Raw genomic sequence first — 22,929 nt, forward strand, 5'->3', positions numbered from 1 at the left:
ATTCTACCCCTAGTAAATAGTCGCTAGGCAGACATAGATGTGTCTGTACTAGAGCCTGCCCAGTCCCAAAGAGCCTGGCAGCCATCTTGGGTTTCTCAGACATACTCCACAGCCACAAATTTCCTTTCATACCTTCAGCTGCTCAGTGTGTTTGTGAAAGCCTAAACTGTAAGCCATGCTGATCATAACAGTGAAGACCAGGGGAATTTGTTTGAGTAATACCAATAAGTATCTGCTCTGGGGCTGCTGTTTTCATCTTCTGTAAGGTAAGTTTCAAACAGAGAAGTTTTTTTGTAGAGAAATTCCTGTGACAGAAAAGCAGTTGGTTTAGACCAATTCACAATTCTCCATAATGCCATTTTCCAAGATCTCGGTGTATTCATCAGTGTGGTTTTCCCTTCCTAATCAAGTAGTGTCTTTTGACTCTCTTAACCAGGTTGGAGGGTTTTTGTGGCTTGTTTGGATTAAGCAGTCAAAATGTCCTTTGTTTGAGCTATATTCAGAATAAGGGATCTTTGATGGCAGTCTCCTTCACCACCCACCCTGTGTTTCAACATGCTGGTCTCTTTGCCAGCAGACTCTACTCTGCTGATGCATGAATGAGTAAGGTTTTAGAAAAATTAATTCTTTCATCTGTGCTAGGGAATCCTTGCCAATCATATTCAGTCCCACAGGAGTGGCAGCAAGGATAGATGGGGAAGGTAGGATGAGAAGGAGACAAAAGAGAAAAATGATTCTTTAAGGTTTTTTGCATCTATATTGGTGAAAAGTAGCATGAGAATTTTCAGCTGCAGTACAGTGAAAGTCTAGCTTCAAGGTATCATGCAACAAATCAGAAATCCCGAAACTACCTGATTCAAAGCTCTGACCCATGATAAATTCAATTTGTAGATACAAATTTCACAACAAAGCTTCAATGAGTTTACTTCAGCTCAGTGAGATTTGTGACAGTTCAGATACCCCTCCCATCACAGAACTGCTGTAGATACTATGTTCGGTGGTGTGATAAATCTGACTAACAGAGTTGGGTCTGTGTCAGGCCTTGGCACAAACTTGTCTTGCCTATGACTTTGGAGCAGCCAATTTAATGTATATTTTTTAACATTCCAAAATCTGGTGGTGTTTGAATCCAGCACCAACACTTCATGTACTCTTTCACTGTTGTCAGTCGTGTTCATGACTTCTCCCGTATGAAACAGCCTCAGAAAAACTTTGTTTTACTAAGGTTCATGGCAGCCTGGTGTTCTAAATACTTCTATTTGAATGGAAGACTGCTGTAGAAAGTTTTTGCCAATAGTCTGGGTGATATAGGACCAAGTCTAGGTAGGGAGTGATTGGTCAGGCACACTCCAGAACATGAGCTGGTACTTCCAGCAGTCAGAATGCAGGCTTCCCAGCCAGTGAAGCTTTAGAGATGATACCACTGTCCTCTGACCAGTGTACTAGAAGTTACTTGGGCTAGGTGCTAGAAGCAGTTTTAGAATAGGCATCTGTTTCCTCAAAACTAAGGCTTGCCTGAAACTGGACATTTCCAGGTCTTAATCAGAATGTATTAAGCAGTGTTTTACAGCTTCTCAGTTTTGCATCAGCATCTTAGGTTTTGCCTTTCTGTACAGCTGACAGTCAGCAGACATTAAATGGAAAATACTTACCCTGTTCTGTAATGTTGACAGATCAGGAACCTGTCCAACTGACTTTTAATTGTTTTTCTATGTTCCTAGCATTGACTCAGTTAAACTTTGACAATTTACACCCATAAAACATAAGTACTAGAGAACCTCTGTTTTATTTTGGAGATTTTTGGTAGCCTACTTCTTTTTTACTTTCCTTGTGTCAGCTGCACTTGTGTTACGATGAGAACACTCAAATATTACTGATGTTAAAATCATCAAATGGCACTTTACCTATCTCAATGAATGTATGTGATAAAACTAATAAGCATCATTCTGAAACTAACACAGATTTTGTTCTGTGCAGAGTTTTTGATAGAACGGCAAATTATAGTAGATTGGCAAAACTGGGCAGTTTTTCTGACAAACCTTAGAAAATCATGAGCCTTGCTAAGATCTTACTGCAAGACTCTTGTATAGGTTGGACTGAAGCACCTAAGAAGGTGCAGTAAAGAAATAAATGGTTTTTACTACATATTTAAAGCTGTCTGATGTGCTCTCTTAGTATTTGCACCAGATTGTTATGTCTGCAGGTGTTGCAGAGAGCTGCGGGTGTGCCCTCAATAGCTTTGTGCACCTTCATTCTGTGTGAGGCTTTTGCTGCATGGCAGCCTGCAAATGTGGGGTTTCATCTGGGTTACCACAGGAATAAAACTTATCAGGATACTATACAGAGGTCTGTCTTCATAGCTGCTGCTGTTAAGAGAAAGTAAGATAACTTTTTATTTACTAAATACAATATTAACATTGCAGTTTTTATCAAAAATTTATATTAGCAGAAAGCAAATGCTGTTTGTCATCTGACTCTCCTTCAGGGGCCTTGTTTCTTTTCTGGCTTTCTCCAGTGCACTTAGGAGCTTTGGGGGGGAGAGAGAATGGGATGAATTGAGTGTTGAGGATTATGTTTGGAAATATGTTATCCATTAACTTTAGTTTAGAGTAGATAATAGCATTAGGTAAGAGACTAACTGGTTCCTTTTCAGCCATGGAAGTAATCAGCTGGGGTGGTCCCAGGGCGCTCTGGGCACGAGTATTGCTGAGTGATCATTGGCTGCCACCTGCGTGACAAAGTAAAGGACCAACCCTTCAATTTATACCAGTGGAGCCAGATCACGGGAAACAATTGACAGGTAAAATATACTTTTGAAAGTTTAAGGGAGAGGAGAGAGGACATGTGACAGAAATGGAGCAAAGAACCTGAAAGATTTGCTATAGATAGCAAAAGTTGCTCCTCTGAAACTTTTATGTAGCTGTAGCTTACTTCTTTTTGGGGAGAGGCACACAACAAAGTTCAGGTTACTTGTTGCTCCCTGGGAACAGAGCCTTGCTAAGAAACAATGTTAACCCAGCTGTAGCAGCAAAACACCTACCAGAATTTTATTGTAGGTAGAAATTACAGTTCATATTTATGCACACAGTTCCAGATCTTTGTATGCTTGTTGTCTTGTCATGGGGTGTTTCTGCTGGTCCAAGAGATGGGTATGAATTTTGGTTTTTTAGAAAGACTAAAAATAAGTTGCTGAATTTTCAAGTTCACCAGTTGATTGTACTGCAGTGAGTAACTCTAGAAGTTAGAATGCCATGCAAAAAATGAATGTAAGTCTTAATCTCACTGATAAAACAATACTTAGCATCAATATTTTTCTTCTTTTTATGTTGGTTTTTTTTATTATTTAGAGAATTGGCTGAAAATAATTTTTAAGGGCTTTTAACTAAATTATTTTTACTTATTTAGAATTGTTAAGCTTATGCTTAGCCCAGCGTGATACAGGAGTGGTGTGACAACTCGGTTTTGATCAGTGACTCAAAATTGTGATCACCCTGATGTCACCGAATGGCCACAGCTTGTAAAAGGTAAGCATGAAGCATACTGGGTTGTTTCTCAGGAATTTTTCTACTATAATGTTTATTTTAAGGTATTTAACTTGAATGGCTTGAAGTTAGTTTTATAAATAATATTGGGTTACATTATTTGTTTAAGATAAGTCAGCTGGCAAAGTTGACTTACACTCTTGCTAACAGTGATTTCAAAGCTCACTTAGTTTGTCTCTGCCTACTTTTTAAAATATAACCACTGTGGTGCTCCATGATATCCCTCTTAAGAAAAATATTGTCAGTTAAAAGTCTCTGGTGATTTTTACTGTCATACTGAATTTCCGTATAAGTTGTTTAGCATACTTAGCCAAGCATTTGTTCAATTTTTTTTTAAAGTATTTATCCAGGAGGCTTGATGGTGTTAAAATGTGTAAGCTGGCATACCATTACTTCTCTCATCTAGAGGGGTACACTGGAGGTGAAAGGAGTGGCTTGTAGAATGGAGAAGTTGCTCCCTGTGTTATTGGAAATGAGCCACCATTTGAATTTGCTAGCTCATGCTGCAGTATTCAGATTAGTTGGTGTCTTGTGATCAGTATCTACAATCTAATTCAAAGCTGAAATTTTAAGAGCATTTGCTCTGAGATTTTCTCTGAACAGAACTCTTGTTTCAGATTTTAAGCATGATGAAAGGACGTCTTGCCGTACTATATAGTTGTTTTTCAGTACTGTTGCCTGCTCACAGGAAATAACAAGGTATCTTGTCTGTAAACAATTGGGTATTGCAAAATAAATAGCTTCTCAGCAAACAAGTGCAACCTGTAATTAGATTGATCTTCCACTTCATTTTAATGAGTACTGAAAGCTCATTTTGTTAGGTGCTTACATTGTCATTTGAAACCTTTTAAAATCGAGTTAATATGTGCATTAATAGTTCTGCAAACCATAGTTATAGTAGGTCTGCTCATGTTTTAGAAAACAATAAGCTGAAGGAATTTTCACCCTGTTTTCTGCAGAACCACTTTCCTTAGAGGACCAAACCTTTTTTGACCCAGCTAGATGGTATTTTTTTCTTATATTGTTTATCTTACAGAAGCATCTTTTTGGGGGGTTTTTTTAGAGTAACATAGACTGTATTGTCTGTGTTAACAGACAATACAGTAACATGAACTGTATTGTCTCTTTACAGCCCAGATAAAATTCTCACTAATGATGAGGATAGGAAAAGATTTTGGGTATACTGATACCTGTGTTTACATGTCTGTACTACAGATCGCCAGGCTAACTTTTTTACATGCAAAGTTTAGATGCCAATCTGCTCTTTTTCTGTAATTCTTCATACTGCTATTTATTTTAAAGGCTGAAAGTGATCAGTATTCTTGATGTTTTTCTTTTAACACCACTATTTCCCTTGCATTTTCATAGCAACTAAAAGCACTACTCTCCCAAAGCTTCAATGTGTTGTATGTCGCAATACTAGAATTAAGAGAGCAAAGCCTCAAATGTCCAGACCTTTTGCTACTGTTTACTGAAGTCCTGGAAGTAAAAAGAGGAGCTAACCAGTATGAATATAAACGTGCATCTTTCCTCTACTCCAGCTTCTAACACTTACATGCCCAGGTGAATAAGTGGGAAAAAACAATTGAGGTTCTTTTCACTAAGCATTTAGAGGCTTGCTTTGGTTGCTGGAGTTGAAGAGAAATTTTATTTGTTTTGCTGCTGAACAATATTTTTGTCAGCAACTATCTTGTCAGTTCTGAATTTAATGAGTAAGAGAAATGTAATTTGGAGGTAATAAATAGAGGCCAAAATTTTAATTGGGCAGTTTTTATGCTATTTTCCAGTTAAAAGGGTATTTACATTTTAAGCATGAGTATAAAATTAGTTGGATAGGAAGTTCAGAATTCTGTCCCTAGTGTCAGTTAAATTTTATAAGTTAATGAAATATAAACAAATAATTTCCTGTGTTCTGCATCGTCTGTCACTGCACAGTATCCAGCTAGCCTAGGAATTCTAAGTTGTCTGCCAGAAATGCTTTCTAGGCACTGGGTCTGTTTGGTAGAATCCAGAATATTGTTAAGATCTGGTATTTCAGAAAAGGAACTAAAATTTTAGTAAAGAATTTAGAGAGCAGTCCAAGCTTTAATTGGCGAGACCATCCAGTAAAATAGCACAATGAAACAGGAAAAAAGGAATCTATCAGGCTACAACTGGAGATTTCCAATATCATTTAGAATATTATAGATAGTTATGTAGTAAATAGAGAAATTTAGAAATTGCATTCCTGTAAGTAAAGATTTTTTTTCCCTGTAAAGCTATGGGAAAGTCTGCTTATCTGTCCTAACTGAAGTCCCGCAGCAGAGTCTGGTGAAACCTGCAAAGTTAGTTCTATTTGCAGATTTTAGCTCACTTCTGTTTTTAGAAAGCTGTCATGAAAGACATTTTTGTTCATCCAAGCTGCAGAGTTTTACTGTAATGACTGTGCTCTCTTTCCACTCCTTGCACAGTATTTCCAGCATGGCAGTTCTGGTCAACTGTACCAAAGTTTGTACCCAAGTGAAGGTTCCGTAAGGTCTTTTAGGGTATGATTTCAAGGCATCCTAAGATGATGGGAATCAGAACTGCTGCATTTGTAGTGCCTTGTCTTCTGGCTTGTCTGGCTACAAACTCACTGGTTAGGGGAAAGTCCGAAAGGGAGAAAAAAAATACTGTCTAAAAAAAAAAAAAGTCAACTGTTGCATCAGTGCTGTCTTAAGGAAGATGGGAATAAAGAGGAGCTACATAACTATAATTTAGTCTACTTAAGTTAGTATGGAGCTATACCCCTTGAATTACTCTGTAAATTAAGTCAGTGGAGGTTGTCAAGATAAACACAGGTGCTGCTTGTGTGTTCAAAAATGCCAGGCAATAACGCTTAATTCTGAATATTACTGGCTGTTCTCTTGGCTGGATTGAAGAAAACAAAGCTGTCTGTGAGATTAGATCCATGAATTCAGGTGGAGAGAGATGTGAGATTTGCTTTGAGATTCTTTTGGACCCTGCTTCTAAGCTGCTACTTCTTAGACTCCAGCTTTGTAAAGAATTTTTGGTTGCAGTTGATCACTCATAGTCTTTGCGTACACATTTTGGTTACAGAAGTGGTTATGAAGAATTAGCCCAGAACTGGTGCACTATGCAGCCTGAATGCAGAAGTACTGGCAGATCTCTTCCCTAATGACTCCTGTTGTGTAAGCAGTGGGGAAAAAGTGCTCTCCTTCTTAAGGAAATTTGGCTTAATTATACTATCATGTTTTATGTTATAAACTGTATTCTAGAGTTTGAGAAAATAAATCTGCAAGTATCAAAAAGTTGATGCTTTTAGTGGCAATAATACACTTATCACATTCCATCTTTCATAACTCTTCATATTGTACTGACTTAGAAGTAGAAGCAATGCTTAAGGTTTTCTGTCTGGTTTTGCAGATCACCAGGAGAACCTCACTCTGAGAACATTGAAACTAGCCGAATGTAAGTAAATGAGTGGATGAGTTTGGTGTATCTTGATTAAAAATGTTCTGAACATATATAATAGTCACTCTTCCATCTGCTTAATAAAAAGAAGACAAAAGTTGAGTAGAACTGTGAAATTGCCTTAGAAAATTTCAAATTAATATTTTGCAATTTTAAGCCTCTGTAGAAACTGATTTTTTTTTTTTTTTGAGCGTGAATGAATTGAAGGGAAAGTTCAGAGGTTTAATTTAACGTGAACCAGTAGATGGTAGCATAATACAGTGTCAGAAATCTTACAGCCTATATTCAGACTTGACAGCAGGGATGTAATTTCTACCTGCCATTCACTAACATCTGGCACGGGTTTGAAGACACTTCAGTACTAAGGCACAATACCTGCTGGTATCTGTTGTGGCAGATGGATTGTTGAACTAAGAAAAAAGATTGTGACTTAAATTGGTGAATTTATATGCCAGTTACTTCTGACATAAATTCTGGAAACAGAAAACTAGCTCTCTTTCACTGAACAGTATTCGCAGAGCATATTGCTGACAGGTCTGAACCTTTTTTGTCTTATGTTCATTAGTCTGGAAGTCAAGATTAACTAGAAGCAAGATTGTGATGGGCTGAAACCTTCATTTCAGTTTAAAAATTCAAAAGGTTTGCATTAAAAAAAAATAGTTATTTGAGACTTTATTCTTCTGTGAGTTAGCAAACAGAGATTCTTTTCCAGTTATTCAAACTGTTCTGTTACAGAATTCTAATAGGGAAGCCACAAACTGCTCTTCTGGCTTACAGCACAAGTTCCAAAATAATAGAGGGAATGTAGCCCAGTAGTTGTTGTGCTGAGGCTTCAAAGGATCTGGGTTCATTTCTCTTTTGCCACAAACTTCTTCTCTGACCTTAAACTGTCTCCTTCACGCCTTCCCCCCAAGCAGTTCAGCATTTTACACACCACGGGCTGGATGCCATTTTCAGGATGTTTTGCAGGCTAGGGACATAGTGTGAATTGCTCAAGGACTTCTCTGCTGTAGCTGCCCAACTTAAGGAGGAGCAAAGCTGCTGTGAGCCCCCCCACACTGGACTGCATACCTAAAAAATGGGGAGGAGGAAACGGTGAGGGCTTTTCTGATGTGTTATTAGCAACTCACTGCAGTGAAACCTTTTCTTGCGCTAGGAGAAGCAATTCTCCTGTATGACTAACTTCTTTTCCCTCACTCATACCATCTGTTACAGAAGTGCTGTCCAGCTGCTTTCTTAGGAGTGAGGGTTTCAGGGATCCAGACCTGAGAGGTGCCTCTGCATGTTGCTATGTGGACATGCATTAGAAGTCGCAGAACAAAAGCCCTGCCATGGTCTCTTATTCCTGCTCCAGTAGTGGTCTGTGCTGCATTGTCGTTTATTGTTCCTGCAGCAAGTTGAATTGTGTCCTTTTGTTTCCCTGGCCTAGCCAAACAGGAGAAATAAGGCTGCAGCCTGGCTGTAGTCCACTCTGGATCTTGTCAGTTGGATTACTGTTTTTACACATTTTAAGGAAAGATGTATCAGTAGCACTCATCTAGACTGGTGTGAAACAAAAACTCTAAACACCTAGGATAAATCAGAAGGAAAAGGCAGTAAAACTTTTTTCCTTCTAGGAGTTTGACAGTTCTTGTGTGTGCATGATTTATCTTCCTTAAAACCAAACATGAAAAAATAATTTACAGTAGTAAGCTTTTCTGTGTGATAGCTGAGTACTTTTTCTTTTTGATGTAGACCAGTGATCAGAGTGACCTTGACTTCTTTAAAATAAATGTGAGCCAGTCAAGCAGTAGGAATTCACATATTTGACTAGTAGTTATTCAGTATACTTGCGTAACTAAATTTTTTTTAAACTGTATCACAATGCGATGGGTACTACACCTGTTACAGAGAATTTTTGCAATTCTGCAGCAGAGTGGCTCTTGCCACGTAAGGTGGAATGGCAGGTTGGGTGGTAGAGTTGTGACCTGCAAGCCTACTGTGTTGCTAAAATAGTTACTATGTTATTTACATGCCTAAAATTCATTAGTAAATGCAGGGACCTGTGCAAGTGGTTTATTTGCACAATGAATGATTGGTTTTGCTCTGGTTGGCTGATACAGTTGCTTTATTTATTTCCATATTTTGCATTGCAAAGCTTTATACCAGGACCATACTCATATATGTTTCACATGTGTGAATGAAAGAAATTTAAAGAAAATACTCAGTTTCTTACACAGCAAAATCTTCCGTGTGTAAGTCTTGCTTATCCCAAGCTTTTCAAGTTCTGGGTTTCCGTGTGATGAACATCTTGGTGCTAGCTCAAAGTCAGGAGTGTTTTTACCTTAGCATTCATTCAGGTCTTAGAATTGTTAAGGTCAGCATCTTCTGTCTGCTACTGTCACACATCTCCATTGACTTTCAGCTTCAATTAATATAACTTTCTTAAAAAATAACTTCTTACCTGTTCATGTGTTTTCACTCTCTATTTTATGATGTCACATACCAAGGTAAAGGTATGGCCGTCTTCATACGGCTTTCTGTGCATTCATCTTTCCTTCTCTCTGCTTTTGAGGATAGCATGCTTTGCAATTTTGAAACCCTTCTCTCCTTTTCAAATAGGACTGTAGCAAGGCAGTTTTTCTATGACGAGATTGTGGGATAGATGCTGTGTTCTTCACTCCCTCTCTGTCTTACTGCATTGCTCCATATAGCCAGGACAGACCTTCTGTTCTCAGGGTTGCCCTTCCTGAGGAAGTGCCCTGCCTTTGTCAGCACATGATGTTCCCAGAAGCATGGTAGATCTAGAATACGTGGTCGGGAGGGAGGTCCCTTGGGTTAAGCTGGTATGGTCCAAGGGGGGTTCACAATCCAGCCCTGCTGTTGGGGTCCACCACACTGGAAAGAATGAAGTTTGGAAAATGTGAGCTCCATGCATATTTGCTGTGGTGCCAGAGGCTGAGGCAGGCAAAAGGTGTTACAGCACTGCTGGAACAAAGGGCTGGGCTCCAGGTCTGGGTGGAGTGTTTGGCAGTGTGGTGTGCAGGGCTCTTCAAAACGCTCTGTGTGGGCAGTGCTATTACTGGAAGCTTGTCTTTTCTAGCACTTCTATTCTTACTCTAGCTAAACAGAAGCAGGAAAACCAATGTGCAAGGTTTGAAGCTGAAACTTGTGCAAAGCAATATGTAACTTCACAAAGATGACCATCTGCAACACCTTTTTAAACTGTTTTTTATATGCTGGTCATGTTGTTTCCAGAGTGTAGTATAACTGTTGCAGATGTGTCTCTTTATGCCTCTGTTAACACATATATTGGAAGTTGTTTTGCTATTAGTACTAAAAAAACCTGCTTCCTAGGTTTTTTCTTACCCAGAAGACAGTTTCCATGCACATTAATGCTTTTTTGGAAATTTTTTTTTTTTTTGATTTTTTTTTTTTGCTTTTTTTTTTTTTTTTTTTTTTTTTTTGCATTAAGAAAATTGCTTATGAACATTTTGGCACTTCTGAATTCCTAATAGCCATTGTAAAACAGGCTGTTGTAGATTTACACTTACTAAATTTAGCAATCATAGAATCATCAAGGCTGGAAAAGAACTCCAAGACCATTGAGTCCAACCCTTGACCAATCACCACCTTATCAACTAGACCATTGCACCAAGTGCCATGTCCAGTTGTTTCTTGAACACTTCAGGCAGGGATGGTGACTCCGCACCCTCCATGGACTGCCCATTCCAAAGCTTGACTGCCCTTTCAGTGAAGAAATTATTTCTGATGTCCAGCCTAAACTTCCCCTGGCACAGCTTGAGGCTATTTTCCTCTTGTCCTATCACTGGTTGGTTGGGAAAAGAGACCAACCTCACCTGGCTTACAGCCTCCTTTCAGGTGGTTATAGAGTGATAAAGTCTCTTCTGACCCTCCTCCAGGGTAAACACCCCCAGCTCCCTCAGCTGCTCTTCATAAAACTTGTGCTCCGGACTTCACCAACTCCACTGCCTTTCTCTGGACACACTCCAGCACCTCAGTGTCTTCCTTGCAGTGAGTGGCCCAAAACTGGACATGGGATTCAAGGTCCAAGAACAGGGAGATGATCACAGCCTCATCCTGCTGGCCACACTATTGCTAATACAGGCCAGGATGCCACTGGCCTTCTAGGCCACCTGGTCACACCCTGGCTCATGTTCAGCTGCTGTGGACCAGCACCCCCAGGTCCTTTTCCACTGGGCAGCTTCCCAGCCACTCTGTCCCCAGCCTGTAGCGCTGCCCGGGGTTGTTGTGACCGAAGCGCCAGACCTGGCACTTCACCTCGTTGAACGTCATGCTGTTGGCCTTGGCCCAATCAGTCCAGCCTGTCCAGATCCCTTCCTGCCCTCCAGCAGATCAACACTCCTGTCCAATGTGAGATTTATGTGTAAAAATAATATAAAAATTATTGTGTCCTAAGCAGAAACCATTCAGAAGTATGTTAATTCATGCTGGTATTTCCAGACAAGTGTGAAACATCCATGTGTATTTCTAAAATTTAGGTAAACTTACAAGCAAAAATGATGCAGTTATGCAGGTATTTTAAACTTCAGGCACGTTTTGAATGTAAACATGAATTTAAATGCTTTGTGTGTGAACTTCAAATTACTACATGCTTCAATTTTTTCAAAAATTCCTTTAATGTTTGAACTTCTGATTTTTTCTGTGGCAAAAGTTTCCTTTACATGGTATTTCTCTGTACTTAGTTTAAGGTATTTGAGAAATGCAAATTACATTCTGTTTCATATGAACTTTGGAACAAGTACCCTCAATCCTTGTTTTTTATAGGTTTTAGACATTAAAAAATTACTACCAAAAATGTAGCCCAGTTCACCTTTGTCTTGGTGGTACATGTTTCTTGTGATACTCCACAGTTTTGGCAGAATTTAAATTACAAATGCAAAGTACTTATTTATCTGGCTTTTTATTAGCTAAAGAACGTATGAAAAGCCTAAAGGCATTCTTTTTTCTGTAACTACTACAAACTAACTCAGTGAATGCTTATTTAATTTGAAACAGAAAAGTGTGCTTGTGAAATTGTTGGACTTTGGGGAAGGAAGTTGGGTATCTATTTTAGGTGCCTCTCCTCCTCACTGAAGCAATGCGTATTGCTTGAGGAGGTTATACAAGGCCCACTGAGTGGGAAGTTATCCTTCAGTCATAAGGATATGTCTGTGAAATGTTTACAACTGCAGCCACACCAGTGCAGTTTCATAGTTGGATGTGCAACAACAATGAGTATTTGGAAATGTATATGCAAGTCAGTCACTATTGTAGCCTTAATACAGCAGTAACTGTGTGCTAATGTACAGCAAACTAGGCCTTGAGTTTTCTAAGGGACCAGTTGCTCTTCAGTAGATCCCTTTATAGGAACTTAAAGAGAGCCGCGGTCTTGACGGGGGTAGCCTGAGCTAAGAATAGAGAGTGGTTTTATGTTACCTTGCTTGATGAACCAGTTTTAATGCCTCAGGCCAAGAACTTTAGTTTTCGGCATATTAAATGGCATGGGGAATGCCAAAAGAGATCAAGTTCTCACTTTTGGACAATATAGAGTATGCTACAAGTTCTTCTGCTGAAAAATGTAGAAATGGGAAATGTGGGCTTTTGGCAATGAAAGGTGATAATAACACCTGAAGTATACACCAGTGGGAATGTGGTATGGAATGTCTTACTGTGTTGTAAAATTGACTTACACATTGACTTACTCAGAACTGCCTTTTCTGTAAGTCGTTTTATCAATGAACCTCAAAAATGTAGCTCTTGTGGAAGGCTTGGTAAATTCTCTTCTACCTTCTGAGGTCTGTGTCCTCACTTAAATTTATTTATTTATTTACTTAAATCATTTGTCTAAGGTAATGTGAAAAGACTGTGGAATAGCTTCCAGGGAGAGGGTGGAGGATCCAGCTGGATCCCTGTAAGTTTATGGGGGCTTATGGAACTCATACAAGAATACTGGCTGATGTCATCGCAAGGCCTCTCTCAAGGATTTTTCAATGATCCTGGGAATCTGGAGAGATCTCAGTCAACTGGACACTGGCCAGTGTTGGCCCAATATTCAAGAAGGCCGGGAAGAATGACCCTGAAAACTACAGGACTGTCAGTCTCACATCAGTGCCTGGTGAAATTATGGACAAGATTATTCTGGGAGTTATTGAAAAACACCTGAAGGACAACTCAGTCATCGGTCACAGCCAGCATGGGTTCATGTCAAACTTAATTTCATTTTATGCCAAAGTAACCCATCTAGTTGATCAAGGGAAGCCAGTTGATGTTATCTTTCTGGATTTCTGCTGTCACTTGGTGACAAGCTGCAGTCACTTAGTCTGTTTAGCCTGGAGAAAGACATTGGAGGGGAGACCTTGCCATGGTCTACCGCTTCCTGATGAGGGGAAGCAGAGGGGCAGACACTGATCTCTTCTCTGTGGTGACAGGACCCAAGGGAATAGCATGAAACTGTATCAGGGAAGGTTTAGGTTGGATATTAGGAAAAGGTTCTTCACCTGTAGGGTGGTTGGGCACTGGAACAGACTCCCCAGAGAAGTGATCACAGCACCAGGCCTGTCTGAGCTCAAGAAGTGTTTGTTAGGCAGATGGTGTGATTCTTGAGGATGGTTCTGTGCGAGGCCAGAAGCTGAACTTTGATGATCCTTGTGGGTCCCTTCCAACTAAGGATGTTGTCCTATGAAATTCTAATACTGCTGTATTCTAGTACACCATATTGTTTGCTTCCATACTTGTTTTAAAACAAAATTTAAAAATACAGCCTTCAATCAGACCTTCTGTCTCTAATAGAGTTTCATGGAACTTGAGTCAGTGAGTCTCCAGCTACAAGTCAAAAGTGTTTGTAAATAGCCTTATTGTAGGCATAGCAAAGTTTGAGAAGTAATTGGTAGCTAAAAACTAAAATAAAAAAAAATATTGAGTCTGTCAGAAGTTAACTGTTAGAGACCAGTCTAAGCTTAGCTTTATCTACTGGCATCTCAGATATGACCTGATTAAAATGGAGTGTTGTTTAAGATGAAAAATATGTTGTTAATATATCAGTGTTTATACACGGATATAACTTCAATCAAACTAGGTGTGTGAGCTAGAAAGATGTGCATGTTGCTGAGACAGATAGCCACAGCTCAGTTGTAACAATTCAACTTTTTCATACAAAATACTTAACCTGATTACAAATTACAGTATTTCACACTCTAAATCTGGAGGTCTGGAATGATTGAAAGTCAGGAATGATCAAAGCACGAAATTTTGCAATCAGAAATAGTTGTTTCTTAAATCACGTACTGGTCCAAGTTGTATTAAAACCCTGTTGCTTTGGCAGGGTTTGGGTGGTTTTTTTAAAAGTCTCTATACTAATGGCTGAAGTATGAAAGACAAGATTAAAAAAAACCACTTATTTTTAGATGTACATGGAGAGAGGCAGATTCTCCTAAGCCTACATATAAAAATGTGAGAGACTAGAACTCTTTCCTTAGATTAGAATACAGCTATTCCCTGTTACACAGTGATGATTTTAGTCATATTGCTCATGCTGCTGCTTTTTGTTTTTTTTTCCCCCCCCAATCCATCTCAAAGTCCCAGGGAAACCTTTCTCCTCAGCTGGTTTTTTGTTTGGTTTTTTTCCCTTGAAACGTACTGGGGCATTTGAAAGTTCAGATAGACATCAAAGTAATTGTTTTGCTTGTAAGATGTATTTTCTTCTCTGGTATCATGAGGTCTTGAAGGATGAAAAGAAAGAAGCAAAGATATTACTGCTGAGTAATATATACCTCAGCAGTCACTCTGAACGTTTTCCCTTCTAAAGTAGCTGCATTGAGACGGCTATTTAACCAGCCATTATTAACAGCAAGGTGCAGCAGGTGCTGAGTAGTACCAGTCTAGCACTTCAGTTCTGAAGTACTTGCTCTATGCAGGATCTGTGCATGCATCAACATCAGGAAAGGCAATTTTAAGTTACTATTACAATTTCTGATGCTCTAATCTTTATGGTACTGTATCACTAAAGTTACGTAAAAAGGCCCATATGTTACACCTAGTCAAAATGTTTGAAATCTTCCATAGTTGGTAGTTTTCATTAATAACTTACTATCTTAAATGAAGTTGAGGTTTGGGGCTTTCTTTCCAAAATGTGGTCAAATGTTGTGCTTGGTGCTGCATGTAGCTGCTTCTGTCCTGATTACCTGCGGCTTTCCAGTGATTTCTTTAGTATTTGCACGTTTCTGCAGAAGTCTGTGACTTTATTAATAAGACAGTTACATCTTCTTTTGTGCATATATATAGTACTGAGCACATAAACTTGTACAGCAATACAGCTGTGATTTTTCAGAATACCTACTTGCCACCTATGATGGTAAGAGAAACAGAAGGATTTGGCAGATACTGCTTTTTTGGATTTTTTTTTTCTTTTTTTTTTTAGAGAACCGTATAATTTATTTAAGCTGAGGAGAAATATATTCAGCCTTGAGCACATCTGTAATTGTGGTTTTGGCATCAGTTTAATTAATAAAGGAATATTTTTTGTGCAGATTTAAATAGACTAAATATGATAATTTAGTCATCTGGAATCTTGTTAAAATGGGTAAAATAGTGTAGTATTGATAGTATTGCTAAATAAATGTCTGAATTGTTTGTGTTTTGTGCCTCTTCCGTCTGTCAGTGGCAACCATGCCTCAGTACTATATATTAGATTCAACACCTGTACAACATCCAGTTCTGTTTCGGTTGCAGCCTTGTTTTGCATTCAAATTGCTCTCTTTTGTAGCGACAGCTGAGATTGTTCAGAACTGTACAAGATTGTCTCCACTGTAGCATTACCATAAAAAACTACGCATGAACAGGATTTATTTTTCACTTACATAGAACCCACAAATTAAATTGTGTGTTAAATATATTTGCATTTGTCAAGATGAGAATCCTGGATTTTAAAAAATCTTCCAATGTGTTCTTTCTGACAGAAATCTTGTGTTTCAGTGCCTGACTAATCTCTGCCTTGCTGATGCTATTGAATGAGCTTTGTATGTGAATGCTCCACTAATCCTTGTACTTACTGTTTGAATGTTTGCTACAGGAAGCGAGCAGCTGCAAAGCATCTAATAGAGCGCTACTACCACCAGTTAACCGAGGGCTGTGGAAATGAAGCCTGTACAAATGAATTTTGTGCTTCCTGTCCAACTTTTCTCCGTATGGATAACAATGCAGCAGCCATTAAGGCCCTCGAGCTTTATAAGATTAATGCAAAACTCTGTGATCCTCATCCCTCCAAGAAAGGAACGAGCTCAGCTTACCTAGAAAACAATTCCAAAGGTGCCCATAACAATTCCTGCACTGACAGAAAAATGAACAAGAAGGAAATGCAAGGCCCAAGAGATGACTTTAAAGGTAAGATGTTTACAATTTCCATAAAATAAAACACATTTCATTTGCACGAGTACAAGCCAGCAGAATTCACTCTGGTGGTGGTCTGCTGACTTTAGTAAAATGCAGTGTTAGACAGTCAAGTATTTTACTATGGTTTTGGAAAAATGGGGGGATTAATGCTGAACACTTATTCCAGACCTAGATCTTGACCGCATCTCTGTTAAAATCAACATGCATTTGTTGTCTTACAATAATAATGATTTTTGCAAATATAGAAAAGCTTTAAGTGCTTTTGTAAGACTGTTTTGGTTTTGCTAGTTTCGTAACTCTTCTGCAGTTAATAAATTATAAAAGTTATACTTTTAGCTAATTCCAGATTCTTTGCTAAGAAACTTAACCGATGAAGAAAATGATACAGTGGGTGATAGGCAATGCATTCACTAAGCTAAAAATGTTTGAGCACCGTTATTTTTAAACCAGTGTAAAATGAGATACTGTTCTGTATATGTTTTCTAACTTCTGTCTAGCTTTTCAAACTCTCTCTAATTGTAAATACATACTAATAGAATAGTGTTAGTTTTTGCCAAAACCCGTGATGCAAACACATCCAGAAACCAGGCCAAATGTAATTAAAGCTGTTAACCTTTGAGCAGACCTTTTTTAACTATTGTGGCAAAAAGTGGTACAAACACAAGTCCAGATCCATTTATTTTAGCTAAAGAAGGTGAAATTGTTTACAGCAAAGATTTAAAAAACACTACAGAATCAGCAATAAAACATGGTACTGTGTTATAAGCAACCTAAGATGTTCCAGTCAATAGCAGCATCAGTTTGTTCTTTATCTGACACAAGGATAAATTTCTCCCCAAATTATTTACGATCTGAATAAGCAGAGAGGCAAACACTGGGAAAGGGAAGGCAATGTAGCATTAGATGAGAAAGAGGCACATTAAGTCTGTTTTGTGATTTTTCTCTTGATTTTTTTGTATTTTTTATGGAGCTTTTCAGATACAGAATTTTCCTTATTCTGTCTAACCATCCCCTCTCCCCAAGGTGGGTACCTAAGAGTCTTCTCAACCTACCTCCAGAGACAGTCTGTTGGCTACAGCAGTGACTCAGACTTCCTCTTTTGGAGTATCATAAGTACTGACCTTTCTTTGTACCTGTATAGACAGAGAACTTTAATGCATTCTTAAAGCCCATCTGAGGCTTAGTTACCTTTGGAATTGGATGATGTGTAAGGAATCTAGCACTCAGAATTGTTTAAGGTCTATGTGCTCCAACAGTTACTGGGAAAATTGCAGCTAAGTTTAGCAAAGCCAAGGAAAAGGATGTGTGACTTGTTTTTATGCTTGACATAGGATTGAAAGTTCTAATAAATTGAAAGAAATATCCTTCAGAAGTAATTACCTAAATTACTTTTCTGGAGTTCTAAGCCCTAAGACTGTTACCTTTGAGGAAAAAATTCCGTGGAAGCCATTGTCAGCATCTAGTAATACCTTAGATAGCAGTCCACAAACAAGGAAATAGAGAAATCACAAATATATAAAAAGCATAGGTTACAATTGTAATCAGAGAGGAAGCATCATTTAAAAATCGATGTTGTCATTACCTGGGAATCTATTTTCAGTTTTGATCACCAAAATATTAAATTGGAAACAGGGAAGGTCAGTTGATAGGCAGCAAGGAGACAATGGTAACAAAGCTTCCATAAGAGATAAAGAAAATATAATTAATGAATTTGCTAATTAGGGAGTGTGTTGTTGGCAATATATAGCTCACACGCAGTCTTTTTCACAGTCAAGGATCACTGTTAAAACTTGACTTCATGTGCAGGTTTTTGACTTCATGGTGCAATATTACTGAGAACAAGGTCTGAGAGGAGTTGCTTTACTGGATTGCTTATTTGAAATAGAGGACGTGAGAGGAAAAAGCATGTAAAAGCTCACAGATCCAGACACAAGTCAGCTAAAATTGGCTTGTGTTATGGTGAAGCTTCACTTTGGTTTGTTTTCCTCCAGCTGTTCTCAGTGCTGTACAGTAAAAATGGGGCAGACCCTTATGGCAGCTCAATTACGGGATGGTCATGGGATAGGACTTAAAGCTGCTAGGAAACTGCTGATGGTATTATTAAATATTTTAATTGGAAATAGTACATGGTTAGTTCCCGTAATACTAAAACGTTTAAAAGAGTGAATGAGGAATTCCTATTCTAAGTATGGAAATCTGAAATGTGTTATATTGTTAAATTGTCAACTTGTGTTGATAATTTTTATGCTATGAATAATGTCTATGGTCCAGACTCAATGAACTTGAGACTGTGGTCCTCATTTTGAGGAGCTGTCTCATGGGACATCATCTGTATCAGCAGTTAAATTTCTCTTAACACAAGAAAATGAAAACTTCTTTTAAAACAAGTTTTTCTTCCTGAGCATGCACTGCAAAAGACAAAAATAGATGTTGTATTAAGCTTGAATCCTTTCATAATGGTTTCAGTAGAGCTGTTTTTTTAACAGGACAGATTTTAGTTTTGAGCTTTGTCAGCATTTTCAGATTGGAGTCAATCTAAGTAGCATGACATAAGGTTAACCTTTCCTGTGTTAGATGTGCTCTAAGAGTGGCTTGGGATTCTGTGAAAGTCAGTAGGTTGTCTGTCTTGTCATCATCTAGTTTGTATTTTTAATTTAATGACTTCTTGGAATGAGTATCAGTCTAGGTAATTACATTTCAAAATATGTTAATGTACAACATCTTTATTAAACATGTCTTTATTAAAATGATAGAATTCTTTCTGCAGAGGTAGGTGGTTCTAGCATGGTTAGTGAATACAGTTCTGAGATGTTTTCTAGATCTCTAGAGATGCAATTACACAGATTCTGTTTTAATTCTAATTATGTGTCAGTTCAGAAGAATCTGCTTAAACCAGAATACCTTTTCAAGGTCTGATCATGTGGTAATCCTACTGTAAATCATCACCTGATATGAAAGCATCTGTGGGTTCTGTTTGAGAAGTAACATAGAAAGCTATAAATAATGTTTTCTTTCTTTTTTCTAAAGAGAAAGGAAGATTTCAAATAGAAATGCACCCTTCAAATATCTTATTTTGTATCAGGAGTTGGGGGAGAGGGAAAACAGACAGGTATTTGGAGCAGATGATCTGTGTAAACTATCTTGTTCATCTGAATAGCATGTTGATGAGTATACCCAAATTGCTTATCTTAGTGAGGCCTAATGTACAAAGAAATAATCTACATGCCCCACTGTATATGTAATTTAGAAGGCAGCATAAATTTCAGAGCATATATTGAGGGTTTTGGGAGGATTTTCAGGCATCGATTTAGTATAAAAACAGTTGCAGAAAGCATGAAAAAGAGAAATAAGAAATCTTTCATTCCCATTTAAATACCACAAAACAAGTGATTGGGCCTTTTCTTCAAGGTTTGGTTTTAAGGGTGAAAAAATGTGTGAAGTCCATAAACATGAGCTGTGTTCGAAAAAAGAGGTTGATGCAGTCTAGTTTGTTTAGTTTAATGACTTACACATTAATTGTGCAGATTTACCAGAAGACTGTATTGTTGCAGCCTTATTCATTAAGTCTCGTAAAGTTTAAACCTCTTACTGATTGCTCTTGTTTAGACAATAGAGTGCTGTTAACTACCAAATGTAGTTAATTGGCTGCAAAACAGTTTCACCATTGTGCACATTCTCTGATTGACATTCATGAATAAAATATTTTACAAAGTCAGTGAATGAAATCATGATGTTTCTTGCTAATGAAATTATAAAGTATCTGTCTTGAATTTATTCAGCACTGACACTGTTTTTGCAATTTTAAGGGTGATATGACACACAGATCTCTTGGGTAGGGCAAGCCAGAAGTATTTTATCATTTTAATTTTTATCTTAATAAAATGAATAACTTTATCTTTTTATAGATGTGACTTTTCTAACAGAAGACAAGATATATGAAATTCTTGAACTATGTCGAGAAAAAGAGGATTATTCCCCTTTAATCCGGGTAATTGGGAGAGTGTTTTCTAGTGCTGAAGCACTGGTACAGAGTTTCCGAAAAACCAAGCAGCACACCAAGGAGGAGCTCAAGTCTCTTCAAGGAAAGGATGAAGACAAAGATGAAGATGAAAAGGAAAAAGCTGCCTGTTCGGCTGCTGCTATGGAAGAGGATTCTGGTGCATCGTCATCTTCATCATCAAGAATAGGTGATAACACACAGGGAGATAATAACCTCCAAAAACTAGGCCCAGATGAAGTGTCTGTAGATATTGAAGCAGTCAGACGGGTCTATGATAGGTTACTTTCTAATGAAAAAATAGAAACTGCCTTTTTAAATGCACTTGTGTACTTGTCACCTAATGTGGAATGTGACTTGACTTACCATAATGTGTACTCTCGGGATCCTAACTATCTGAATTTGTTTATTATCGTTATGGAGAATGGCAATCTTCATAGCCCAGAATATCTGGAAATGGCTCTACCATTGTTTTGCAAAGCAATGAGCAAACTACCCCTTGCAGCTCAAGCAAAATTGGTCAGATTGTGGTCTAAGTACAGAGCAGATCAAATTCGGAGAATGATGGAAACATTTCAGCAGCTTATTACTTACAAAGTCATAAGCAACGAGTTCAATAGTCGTAACCTAGTGAATGATGATGATGCTGTTGTTGCTGCTTCAAAGTGCTTGAAAATGGTTTACTATGCAAATGTAGTAGGAGGGGATGTGGATACAGATCATAATGAAGAGGAAGATGAAGAACCCATCCCAGAATCAAGTGAACTAACTCTTCAAGAGCTGTTGGGTGAGGAAAGAAGAAATAAAAAAGGTCCTCGAGTGGACCCACTGGAAACTGAACTTGGTGTTAAAACTATAGATTGCAGAAAACCACTTATCCCTTTTGAAGAATTTATTAATGAACCACTGAATGATGTTCTAGAAATGGACAAAGACTACACTTTCTTCAAAGTAGAAACAGAGAATAAATTCTCATTTATGACCTGTCCCTTTATATTGAATGCTGTTACCAAGAACCTGGGATTGTATTATGACAATAGGATCCGGATGTACAGTGAAAGACGCATAACTGTGCTCTACAGCTTAGTTCAAGGGCAGCAGCTCAACCCATATTTGCGACTTAAAGTGAGACGTGATCACATCATCGATGATGCTCTTGTCCGGGTAAGTCATGCAGCAACGTGGAACTTGGGTTTGTTGTGTCTGACCACTGAAAACTACATGGGCTTGGAGTAACTGAAAAGGACTCTCTGTGAGTGCATAGATACTAGATTTCCTCTAGAAGAATCTCAGATAGCTTTATTGTTTGAATTCTAAGCATGAAGCTGAAGATTTGTATGTTCAGCAGAACCACTTCTGCTCAGAGTGGTTGCAGATTTAGATGTTTACAAGTGCCAAATAGCTCTTATTCCCCGTTATCAGATCCTGCACAGATCTGAATGGTGAGCATAACCAACTCTGTTTCTTGTCCTCTGCACTGTCCTGGATTGTCTTCTGATGTGAGGGATTTTCAGATGGAAGTTGAAATTAAAACCTTTTAGTTGTGTACTCTTCTTGTGGACTTCTAAATTTCTAGAAATAAAGCATTGTTGCAATTTGGTGCAAATACTGATATGACTGAGAAAGGAAAAGACAGACCTGTTAATACAGAGAAGTATGAGAGCAGCCTGTTTCTGAGTATGCTGACTTACTGAATTAAAACTTAAAGCCATGTCTTCATGCATTTTTGAAAGAGGGGAATCATACAGGATACAAACTATTTTACAGTAAATAGGTCCATATATGACCGAAATACATTCTTTAATTCTAGGACCTTTCCTTTTTTTTTTTTTTTTTGTTTTGTTTAAGCTGGTAATTTTCAAAAACTCATTTTCCCATGTTCTGTTATTAAAGCACAAGGTTTGCAAATTTTTAAACTTACCCTTGGCTTTAAAATTTGTCACTGAAGACCCAGAGAGATATTTAGAGAGGTTTTGGCGAAATTACCTGATTTTTGCCTCTCAGCCCAGCTGTTACTTGTAGTTAAATTCGATGACTTTAACTGCCACTGAAGGTCACATGTGAGAGCCCTAAATGAGCTCCGACCTTGATTTTTCTGTATGCCTAGCAATTTCTAGCTGGGTTAGCTGCTTCATGGGAATTGCTGATATTGTGACTTGTCGGGGAAAATATTTGTCTTCAGTACCAAAAGAAAAAATAAGATTGTGGTGCAGAAATTGGCTCCTGTCTGTAAACTCAACTTTATATTAGACAAATAGATACAAAAATACTGTGGTTTTTGATTTAAGAATAGTCTTTGTAATTTCACTATCTGTCAGACTTGAGAGTTGTGTCTAGTTAGGTTTTGTCTTATTGTAATGCAGTTTATTCCCTAAATGTTCCATTTTGGGCACATAAATACTGAAAAAAAGGGAGGGACAGTACTTTCTCTTTAGGAGAGGATGAGCTAAAAGAGCATAAGAGCTAGTTTTAGGACGTTCTTTTTAATGTCAGTTCCAGCAGAAGAAAAGCAAACCTTCGTCTTTATGCTGATATAAGAAGGAAAAT

At 38.1% G+C, this 22,929-nt stretch overlaps 1 protein-coding gene across 6 annotated transcripts in view; it reads left to right on the forward strand.

The window, feature by feature from the left end:
- UBE3A (ubiquitin protein ligase E3A) overlaps positions 1-22,929 on the forward strand; it is a 53,797-nt gene that overhangs the window by 15,014 nt on the left and 15,854 nt on the right. For 3 of the 6 annotated variants that reach the window (XM_082278236.1, XM_082278237.1, XM_082278239.1), the window contains 4 exons: positions 3,406-3,524; positions 6,948-6,992; positions 16,066-16,376; positions 20,291-21,546. In XM_082278236.1, the coding sequence (XP_082134362.1) occupies positions 3,505-3,524; positions 6,948-6,992; positions 16,066-16,376; positions 20,291-21,546 (1,632 nt within the window). In that variant the 5' untranslated portion in view covers positions 3,406-3,504. Of the gene's footprint in view, positions 1-2,653; positions 2,801-3,405; positions 3,525-6,947; positions 6,993-16,065; positions 16,377-20,290; positions 21,547-22,929 lie in introns of all 6 variants that reach the window. The other 3 variants (XM_082278238.1, XM_082278240.1, XM_082278241.1) reach the window with 2 other exon arrangements.

Source organism: Coloeus monedula (genome assembly GCF_965178545.1).
Source record: "Coloeus monedula genome assembly, chromosome: 3".
In the NCBI taxonomy this organism is placed as follows: Eukaryota; Metazoa; Chordata; class Aves; order Passeriformes; family Corvidae; genus Coloeus; species Coloeus monedula.